The sequence below is a fragment of the Uloborus diversus genome, chromosome 2 (assembly GCF_026930045.1).
Source record: "Uloborus diversus isolate 005 chromosome 2, Udiv.v.3.1, whole genome shotgun sequence".
Classification (NCBI taxonomy): domain Eukaryota; kingdom Metazoa; phylum Arthropoda; class Arachnida; order Araneae; family Uloboridae; genus Uloborus; species Uloborus diversus.
Window position 1 is genome coordinate 171,017,462 of NC_072732.1, and position 11,544 is coordinate 171,029,005.

Sequence of the window (11,544 nt, forward strand, 5' to 3'; positions counted from 1 at the left end):
ATCAGAGTACTGCTCTTGCAATGTTTCGGAAGCGGTGGGAGAGGAAGCAAGAGGAGTGGGGGTCGGGACTTTATGTTTTTTTAGTGTATACTTTAAGCATTAACATCCAGCAAAAATTCAGCTTTCTCTTAATTAGTTGCGACACGAAAATTTTATAATCATAGCACTGCTCTTGCAATGTTTCGGAGGGGGTGGGGAGGAAAGCAAGAGGGGTGGGGGTCGGGACTTTGTGTTTTTTTAGTGTGTACTTGGTCTGCTAACACCCTGAGAAAATTCAGATCTCCCTAAATTAGTTGCGACAAAGCCTATTTTTTTACCTTCATTGACTGGGCTATTATAGGCGGAAATGGACGCATGTATTACTTTGCAAGGGTGGTAGTTTGTTCGTCACAGAAGTGCTTTTGCCTATTTAGACGCAGTTTTGTGCAAATCACTTCGTTCACCGAATCATTTCTTAAATCTAAACTATATTCGATCTAGATTCTTACTACAAAAATTGATATATTTTTAGCAACATAATTTTGCTCTTACCATTTTTATTCTACTTTTACGAAATAAAAACAATGTATTTTCTTTGTGTTGTTTCCATAGAAACTGTTTGTTTCCACTCTTTTTCAACTTAGAGAATGCAATAAATTAATTAGGCACTAGTGACATTATAAAACGTGTGAATCAAAATTCCATCGCTATTTTTCCTTCTCCCTGCAAGATTCATTCAGATGGAATCGTCTTAACTGGGCCAATTGCCAAATTACATGCAATCCGTGTTCAAACAGTACAAATTGAAACCTCTATTTTTTTTTTTTCTTTTTTTTTTTTTTTGCAACTTTATGTATGGTCTCGAGCTTTATGGGCCTAATAGACAAATCAAGCCCTGGTTCTAGCCCCATTCAAGAAGTTTTTTTCTCTGTATTGCTTTAGTGCGTTAAATGTTTTAAAACTTTTCTTGTAAACTTTTCGTGAAAGTTTAAATACAATAGTTGCACTGTAACAAAAATTGTAAAAAAAAAAGATAGCTTCACTAAATTGGATCCTCCCACTCCATTCTTGCTTATCTGTTTCGGAGCTGTTCACAAATTTTTGCTGGTAACAAAGAAGTTACCAATTTGTTACTAGAAATGAGTAAAGAAGACTTTTTGGAATCTACGGATACGAAGAATTAAAAAATCTGGTACAACCACTTTATTGTTTCAATATAACATGTTTCCCTTTCTCCCTAAGCATTAGTTTACGCTTTATTTGCATTTACTGTAGTGAAACATAATTTTTAATTTCATAATCTCATAAATGGAAATGAAATTCAAACACAGGCACTTCAGGGAGAAAAAAATCAAGAAACCCGGAACAAGCGTTACACAGAAGCATCTTTCAAACACCACCGCATTCCACAGCAGCAGCGTGCGTTTCCGTGATAGCCGCTCGCTTTTTTACTCTTTGGATTATCGGAGAGGTCAGTTCTGAATTCATTTTCGTTGTTAATCTGCGAAGATCATTTTATAAGTAATGCTTGTAGATAAAACAGTTTATTTGGTCAGGGGCGGATTTATAATACATTCAAGGGGGGGGGGGGCGGTTGAAAACCTTATAAGCCACTCACAGACCCGTCTGGAGGGGGGGATGGGCAGTCGATTACTCTCCCCCCGCCCCTCTAGAGCTTTTTTTTTTCCTTTACAAATTGAACATTTTTCGAACATTGGGCTCATAGAACTGCGTCCTATACTCTGGTTTTATGCCGAAAATAAGTGAAAATATTGTAAAACAAGCCCCTAGGAAAAAATGGTCGGTTTTAATGATTTTTTAAATATTTAAGAAGGAATTTGCCCATGAGTCTCCTGACTTGCTCCAAATGGTCATGCTTTTGAGCTTTGCACCTCTCTAGCCTCTCAGAAGAGTGTTAATCGCTAATATGACGCTCCCTTTATCTCCAAATGAAAATGGCTATAAAACCGTCGAAAACTCAAAACAATTGGGGACTATTTCCAAAAAGCGGGCGTATTGGGGAAAACGGCAGTAATATTTGGATTCAGGGAATCATTTTGAATAAGAATTAGCAAGAATTATGCCAAAAGCATTTTGAAGTTTTTTTTTTTTTTTCTTCTTCTAACTCTAATAAACTACAGAGGGACTCGTCAATGCTACTGAAAGAGGTAAAAGAAAAACACAATGCAGTAGAGGCAAACCTAACTTGGCAGCGTCCGAATGCTACTATTATGAAGTGCGTATCCTTCACAATGCTGTGGGGTCAGGCTTGCTCCAACTATAACATGCACATGTCCAATAAGACGTCTGCCTTGTCTGCTCAAAATGGAAATGTTTTACCCCTTGGCTAATTTCTCAAATCACCGCGAGGTGATTTAAGTATCCAATGTTGTTTAGAATCTAATGTTCGCTAATCTAATTCTAAATTCGTTTAAGTTATATGTTTCTGAATACTTTTGTAAAATATATATATATTTTTTTTATTTTATTCATTTTTATCATTTTTTTATTACTTTTTTTTTAAATATATTTATTTATTTTTTTTTGGACAGGTTCTTTTGAAATCAAAATATGTCTGGTGTCGAGTATAAAGTGCGTCTTATGCAGAAAGAAGACATTCCTCAAGCTTTGGATATTTGGAGAGAAACTGGGAATCAGGAAGGGACAGATCGTCTCTATACCTGGCTTGAAGTCGATCCGGAAGGATTTTACGTAGCAGTTACAGATGCAGGTAAAGAAATTAATAGTTGATTATCTGATAGTGTAAAACAGTCAAATTAAAAAAAAAAATCTAAACAGAACTCGCTGACCGGAAGGATAGCATCTCGAATCTTTATTTTTATTGAGCAATCACGACTGCTTATTGTCCTCACTTGACCATCCTTGGCGTCTGGCTCCTTTTTCAGCTTGGACCAGGGGCCTCTGCGGCACCACCGCCCACCGGCTTCTGCAGGCGCGGCTCCTCCGGCCCAGGGCTATCCGCCTCTCCTGGTCAAAGGCATCCATGTCCTACACACACACACACACACACACACACACACACACACACATACGACTTCACACACACACACGCCTACGTGCATACACACAGGTCTACGCACACAGACAAGCCTACACACACACAACTATGCACAACTATGCACACGTAACCGACCAGGAGGAGGGGCTGGCTTGGGAGGACCCCCCAGGAGATGTTTCTAGAAACAATAACTTCAATGAGTCGAGTCCTGTCGCAGTTCGTGATTGCGAAAAACATAATTTGAATACAAAATTTCAAAATTCAAATCTTTATACATTAATAGGCAAGCCGTTTTTATTTTTATTTATTATTATTATTTTCTTATCGAACGCATAAATTTTTGTGCATTTGCTAACCAATAAATATACACAGTAAAACCAAAGTTTGAAATGTATGTAAGATATTTTTTCTTCAGTTGAAATTTCTATTTTCAGGAGAAATCCTAGGCGTATGTAGTGCTGTCATTCACCATGAAGATTTAGTTTTTGTGGGTCTTTACAGTGTGAGAAAAAAGTATCGTAAACAAGGTATTGGAAGCAAGGTAAATAACGTCGTGTAACATTATAAGTGCTTATATGTATGTTGACCTTACTGCTTGCGGCATTAAACAGTGGCAGCTGTGAGGTGTTATGGATTAGAGCTCCACAACTATCTACTGGATATCAAAATGAAATTAAAGCACGCAAACATATAGAAGTACTATAATGTTCCAATTAACTGGGACAAAGCTATTATTTTTTGCACTTTCAAGTTGATTTTCCAGCTAGCTCTAGCAGGTCACATTAAACAGTTCTGTATGTTTTAATGCGATTTGAATGCCAGTTCTGATTACTCAGAACTTTTTTAGATGAGAAATTATGAATATTGAACAAGTTTTCAACAAGATTGTATTTGTGAGACGAGGAAGTTACATTTTGCATTCGGTCATTTTTGTACACTAAAATGGGATATAAATCCTAGAAAGTTTGAAAAGATAATCGTACTTAAAAGCCACGCAATTATAGCAGTAAAAAATACTATGTACTTCCATGATTGGGATTAGAAAAGTGAGCTTTCCGGTTGTCTGAAGAAATGCATTTAACCATAGATTTAACTGCACCATTTCCTCCTCGAAGAAAGGGCAAATGTGAAGGAGAAAAGAAAAAAAAACACAAAATAGGATCAGTTCCTCTTCTGAAACAACATTATTGGACCTACAAGAACTATTCAGTACATTGTGAGGTATTTCCAATTGTATTGATATTCATACTTATTGTTTGAGACTGCACCGGAGATCTCTCACTGTTGATCAGAAGAGAAGTTGTTAAAAGTCCGATTTTCCAATCCCTGTTTCGTACACTATAGTGAAAAAATGTAAAACGTCCCTTTTCACAAAAACTAATAAGGAATTTTTCAATATTCCAATTTGGACTAGTTTTAAGCAGTCAAAACTGACTTCCGGATGACATTAAGACAGACATAATTGCTTAGTGGAACCCACTGGAGCTAGTTGGCAACCAAGTTGTAAGTCTCAAAAAAAAAGAAAAAAGAAAAAAAAATTGTCCCAATTGATTCGAACATTGCAGTATTTTTCCTTAACCGCTATAAAAAATTGTATTTTCATTGCTCTACGTCTTAAAATCAAGACAAGAGATGGCCCAATGGTTTGGAAAGTAAACTTTGCCATAACTATCAAGCAGTGAATCACTTTTCCTTTTACCGATGAGATTCAGTAAGTAAGTGACAATGATGCATAATTTGCTAGCGGTGAAACAACTAGATCTTGGATTGATTTGGTGTTTTCAAGTAGCGACAGCTAACTTCTTTGGAAAGAATTTCAACGTAACCGATTTTCCGAAAGTAATCTAAAAACTAATGATTTTTTTTTACAGATTTAAACGAATATAACTTTGCTAGAAGCTACTGCTAAAATCCGTCCGATTCAAGCATAAAATTATAAAACAGCTTAATCCTACTCACGAAGATGATAAGTGCACGACATTTCTTGTATCATAAAAAGCCTGTAATGTGGGACTAATAAATGCTTTTGTACGAGAAGTGAGAGATTAAAAATCAAGTAGTGAACAACGCTACCGCTGCAAACACACGCTAATAAAAATCTGTGCTCAGTTATCGAAATGAGATTCTTAATTTTTTCTTTTCGTTTGATTAACAATAGTTCAAATAATAATCATATATATATATAAGTCAAAATATCATCAAACAAGCAACTGCTTCGTTCAAATGTAGGAGCAATTTTCACCTGGCATACCTTGACGGGCGATTTTCTAATAATAATAATCTGAAAATTTGTAATTTTCTCAAGGTCTAGTAAGCTTGGTCCTTGTTAATCATTTCTATTTGATATATTTTATTTTTTAAATCAAAGTCGAATTCATTTTGTGGTGGCCGCAAAAATGAATTTTACTTTGCTTCATTATTTTCAAAACAATCGTATAATGCGGTTATTGTTTTATAAGTTAGATCATAGTATTGGGCCATTCAAAGGAAAACGGTCATTTTGTCCCGCACGTGACGCTTCATACATATATATATATATATATATATATATATATATATATATATATATATATATATATATATATATATATATCATTAAAAATAGTACTTTAAAATATCAATGAGCAAATATTTTCTGCATAACAAATTACAAGCTTATGTGTGATATCTTAAGCAAAAAATTTTGTCATTACTCTTTAAAAGTATTATTTTTTTATGAAATATATGAACCGTCACGCGCGGGACAAGCGGTTGACTTATTCGTGGAATGGTACTATTAATCCCTTGATATTTTATTAATTACTATGAATGTTGTAAACAGATATGGAGTGCCTGCATGGACCACATAGGATCCAGAAACGCTGCCTTGAACTCCGTACCAGATAGGTGGAAAATGTACAGAGACAGCAGTGGATTCCCTCTTCTGGAAAACGAATGGCTAAGTGCAGAATATTTACAAACTGAAGGTATTCAAATGAATCAGCTGTCAGAAAGCGTTCCACCAGGAATCGAAATTGAACCCTATACGAAATCTCATCTTCCTCTGATGTTGGATTACGACAGAAATCTAATTGGTTACGGTCGAGAGCTTGCAGTCAAACTCACTTGTGAAGAAAAGGATAGCTACACATTTGTCGCTTTGAAAGATGGCGCATGTGTTGGCTATGGCGTAATCAAGATGAGCTGTCAGGGTGCAGGCCACGTTGGACCACTCTATGCTGACGATCCCTCTATAGCTGAAGCGATGCTTACGGAACTTGTGCATGCTTTTCGAGCTCAATGGCCAGAAGCTAGAGGATTCGGCGCGACCACCATCAGCATCAACGCTAAAGCCAGAGAAATGTATGAAAGACTTGGATGTCCTTTAGTAGAAGAATGTCACAGGTTATATAGAAAGCAGGCTTTGAAAGTGGATACTAACAAAGTGTTTGCTCACTTCGATATGAATTTTTCACCTTTCTGAACAATTGCTGAGAAGTTCGTTGAATTTTGAATAAAGAGCTCGCTGAAGAATTTTTATGTTTAATAAATGTGTTCTTATACTGCTCGTGATCACTATTGAGAGTAGAATGACCAGTGAAGAATCAACTTGTAAATGACTAAATGATATTTTTTACTAGGGTCTCTTTTTTTTCTGACATGAATTGGCAGAAAAAACAACCATTGAGAGATGGCCCGTGAACTCGAAGCGGAAACGGACCACTTCATTTTGTAATAGGTAGTATCCGCGAGAACGCGAGACCTGACCGCATGTGCGTTCCCGCCTACTTATTACAAAAGGAAGTGGTCCCTTTTCTCTTCTAGTTCATCCGCCATATCTACCGTGCTCAAGCTTTAGTAACTTCTTTCTGCATATATATATATATATATATATCTATCTATCTATATATATATATATATATATATATATATATATATATATATATATATATATATATATATATATATATATTTATATACTGCTCGACATTGAAAATGCAACACCAAGAAGGAGTGGTCAGAAAGTGATGAAATTTGGTAAAAAGACAGACAGCAAGGAATAATAAATGATCTTATTTTTAAAATGATAGGCAGAATACGGAGCGAGAACGTCGCCGGCTCAATAGGATGTAGGACCACCGCGGTCAGCGATACACGAAGAAACACGTTTAGGCATAGAGTCAATAAGGGTGCGGCTGGTGTCGAGAGGGATGGCTCTCCATTCCCTTTCAACCATTTGCCACAGTTCGTCTTCTGAACGAAGCAGGGACAAAGTCTACAAACGACGTCCAATCACATCCCACACATGTTCGATTGGTGACAGATCAGGAGAGTATGGTGGTCAGGGAAGCATCTGTGTGCCTTTGAGAGCATGTTGGCAGATGGGAGCACTGTGTGGTCGGGCGTTATCCTGCTGAAAAATTGCATTAGGTAGCCCTTGAAGGTAAGGGATTGGCACCGGCCGCAGCACATTATCCAAGCATAGGCGTCGAAGCCGGGGGAGCTGGGGGAGCTTGAGCTCCCCTGGAATATTTCAGACCGGCTCAGCTCCCTCGGAAAAATTCTCGCACAGCAGCTTTTTGCCGTACATTGTTTACCTCAAACCTGATTTCAAAAATGTGATCTGCCTTTTCTAAGAATTCCACCTAATAAGCAACAAAAGCAGGGGACAGAGGGAGTGGTCAGTGCACTTGAGTCCACCTTCACCCTTTTTCTCACTGTTTACACACCTCTTGATTCCCGGAAGAAAAATAAAAGAATTTTAGACAAGCTATCCTACCGGCTGCCGAAAAGTGGGCTTTGCCCCGCGGCCTGCAAAAATCAGTACCAGTACCGATAGGGGTTTGCTCCTCACCTTGAGCTCGTGTTTCGGGAGCGGCATCGCAGTTTAGTTCACATTTTTATTAGTTTTGCCTCGCATGCCGTTTTTTTGTCACATTATCACAAAAAGGATAGTGAGTCAGTTTGGCATTTAAATATGAATAATATGGAAGGTGCTACAGACATAACTATAAAAAAAGGTTACTAAGGTAAGCAACTTGTTCAAATCAAATGCTTTCAACTTTCTAGAAACTTATCTATTTTAAGATATCTGACTTCTTAAAGCACAATGTAAAGAATTTCCAGCGGAGTCCTTTGAAACTGGTTGATTAAAATAAACTTGCAAAATATAATGTGAAAGTTAAACTAAAGGACCAAGTGGTCGTGTTCTTTATTCATTGCAATTACCTACAAAAAAAAAAAAAAAAACTCGGGGAGGGGGGGGGGGAGATCCCCATTTACAAACGAATTCATTAATTTATTTTTTTTACTCCGTCGTTTATTTCTCTCTTTAATCATTTTTTACTCCTTCATAAAAAGTTAAGCCCCGAACAAAGAAAAATCTTTAAAGACTTCCCAAAAGTCTATGTAGTTACAAAACAAGAAACGGTCCTAAACTAATTCTCGAGGGATCATGAACTTACATATTATCGGGTTTAAATTCTATGTTTCGATCAAAAGGTACCATCAGATCGCAAAAATGCCATTGTTCGATGGTCTATCGAAACCGAAAGTAATCTGTTTCCAGATAGAGACCCTGTAGCGCCCGAAATAGATATTATTCAAACAAATTTTTTATTTATTTTTAATAGGAAATATTATCAAAAGAAACAACATAAATCGGTGGCGTACTCAGAAATTACTTTTGTAGGCGCAAATCATTGCTGTGATAAAAAAAACGCAATTTTTAGAACTATCTCACTGTAAAAAATTTAAAAAAAAGAGTGTCCGTTATTTTGTTTCATTTTAAACCGTCAGGGATAGATTTTTTTCATGAAGTTATAAAACTGAAAAGATAAATATCAAAGAATACTAAAGGTACAGGAACTAAAATTCACATAAATCAAAATCGGTGAAATCTTCACTATTATAATATTCCTAAAATCTTTCAATGATTATAACAACAGTTACTACGTAAAAATCAGTTTTAAAAAATGCGAGTTCATTGAAATGAAAAAGTTTGAACATAATACTTTACGAAGTTAGATTTATTCAAATTTTTTGCTTTCCTAATTTACGATTTTTTTGTCACATACAGATATATTTTCATGCCAAAATTGTAACTTTTGATTTATTATTTTTCATTTATTAAAAAAACTCCTACAATATTTTATAGTTTCTCTCAAAGACTTACTAAAATTTCTGAACAAAAATATATAACGAACACTTCATTTTAACACATTTCCAACGTTCTGTTTCTCCACCCTCCTGTTTCATATTTTTCCCTTTTTCTAGTGCTCAGAAAATAAGAGAGTCTTCTAAATGCTACGCTGCCGAAATCCTCCCTTTCTTTCAAAATTATTACAGACGATCGCCTAAAATTTTGTTTTCAGGACTCGGTTCCCTGAAAATTTCCGAAAGAGAGTCCCTGAATACCTTGTTCTCCAACAACATGGGAAATTAAATAATATTCCCTTTTTGGGAATTCAATTTCAAAAAATTGCCCGGCGCCTAACCAGGGCCTGATTACGTCACAGGCCAATTAGACCTCGACCTAATTGGCCTGGCCTAAGGGGCCCCAAATTACTGAAATAATTAAGCATAACATTACAACTATACGAAAAAATTCCATGTATTTTTAAAAGTAATAATTAAAAAAAAAGACATTTTATTTAGAAAAGAACTCTCTTAAAGGAGAATTTTTATTAATTCTGCCACTAGCGAATTTACCATGCCACAATTTCGAGTGCCCCGAAGGGGATTCGTGAATGCACATGATAAATAATTTACATAGTTCTGGGCCCCGAAAATGCATTCCGACAGGGCTAATAGAGTCTTCAGGGAGCCCTGAAATTTTTGCAGGCCTAGGGCCTCACATTTTGTTATTCGGAACCTGCCCCTAACGCTGACAAATATCATCTGCAGTCGCGTTTTTTAGAGATTATAATTTCGAAAAAAATAAGGAGAAGGAACCTCTGAAACTTTTCTGATAACATCATTGAAGAACGCTCCCTAGGACAACTTTGAAAAATTACCAGAGTAGAACCCTAGTTTAGTAGCCTTTTCCCCTGACATCATTGAAGATTGTCTATAATAGCGATTTTGAATCTTCAAATTCGAAGTATTGAGAGGAAAATGTAAATCAATTTGAAAATTCGATCGAGGACAATCCCTCGAGTCATATTACTAGTTTCACTAACGACAACAAATATGGTATATAATCCGTTTTTAAGACATGAATTTCGAAAATTTTTCAGGGAAGTATATTTGAACCTTTTCTCCTCTTAACATTCCAAAAATCGCTTAAAAACTCGTTTTTAGAACAAGACTTTTGAAATTTTCCCTTATACGCGCTCATCTTCGAGTACTGACCGATCCCCTTTCAAAACCAGAGTTTTATCACCTCATTATCTCCATATACAATGTATTTATTAAATATGATTGAAAATTTTGCTGGGAAAGAGAGAGATGGAGAGAGAAAAGCTTTGAGAAGCTAATATTTTATGGGGAAAAAATTTAAGTGCCCCCCCCCCTTAAATTATTTTCTGGTTATGGCATAATGTGTCTCAGCTCCCCCTACTTCCACCAAGTTCCTACGCCTCTGTATCCAAGTATCGTTGGGCAGTCATAGTGCCTTGAATACGAACTAGAGGTGATATGGAATTGTACGCAATTGCGCCCCAAACCATTATGCCACGTTGTCATGCGGTAGGACGTTCCACAGTTACTGCCGGATTAGATCTGTCTCCACGTCGACGCCACACACGTATGCGGCGACCATCGCTGGATAAACAGAAGCGGGATTCATCTGAGAACACCATTCTGGCTACCACGTCGCTCTAGTCCGGCACCATACTAAACGTTGCTGTCTATGTTTTGGGGTCAATGGCAGTCTTCTCATCGGACGCCGTGATTGCAGACCACGTGCTACCAAACAACGGGAAATGGTTCTGGTTTGCACGGGAACATTCAGGGTACCTTGCACCTGCTGCAGAATCGAGGAACAAGTGACTTGTAGATCTGCTACAGCTTGTCGGTGGATGCGTCGATCCACGCGTTCGGACGTCACTCTGGCTGCCCCTGCACCCCTCAATCTTGCCACATTTCGTTGTTCCAACCATCATCGGCGCAGCCGATGCACCGTGCTCGCATCCATGTGGGTATCAGCTGCGATTTGACGTACGAACCAACCTCCACTTCTCAGTCCGATCACCATACCCCTGTAAAATCGTCTAACTGCTGGAAGTGCCTTCGTTGACGTCGTCCTGGCATTCTCTCGTGTTACACGTATCCTCCAAGACAAAAACATTTGTTCGATAATTCTCCAGTCAGAAATAACGACACGATCGGCAAGTTCCTTCCCTTATATCTTACTTCACGTGCGTCGGAGAGCTGCGCATTTCACATCATTTACATAGCTCAATGATGTACCTCTACTCTAAAATTTGCATAAATTTCTGGACACTCCTTCTTGGTGTTGCATTTTCAATGTCGAGCAGTCTAGATATATATAAGTAATAAGCGAGGAAACCCTGCTTTGGGGTGTTCATTACAAAGGTTACAAAGTTGATGTATTTTCTTTTTTT

General features: G+C 37.2%; 1 protein-coding gene across 2 annotated transcripts in view; it reads left to right on the top strand.

The window, feature by feature from the left end:
- LOC129216146 (uncharacterized) overlaps positions 1-6,524 on the top strand; it is a 17,010-nt gene extending 10,486 nt beyond the window's left edge. Inside the window, exons 2-4 of one of the 2 annotated variants that reach the window (XM_054850303.1) lie at positions 2,532-2,710; positions 3,433-3,539; positions 5,820-6,524. In XM_054850303.1, the coding sequence (XP_054706278.1) occupies positions 2,551-2,710; positions 3,433-3,539; positions 5,820-6,461 (909 nt within the window). In that variant the 5' untranslated portion in view covers positions 2,532-2,550 and the 3' untranslated portion in view covers positions 6,462-6,524. Of the gene's footprint in view, positions 1-2,517; positions 2,711-3,432; positions 3,540-5,819 lie in introns of those variants that run through there. The other variant, XM_054850302.1, reaches the window with a different exon arrangement.
- Positions 6,525-11,544: the final 5,020 nt, after the last annotated feature.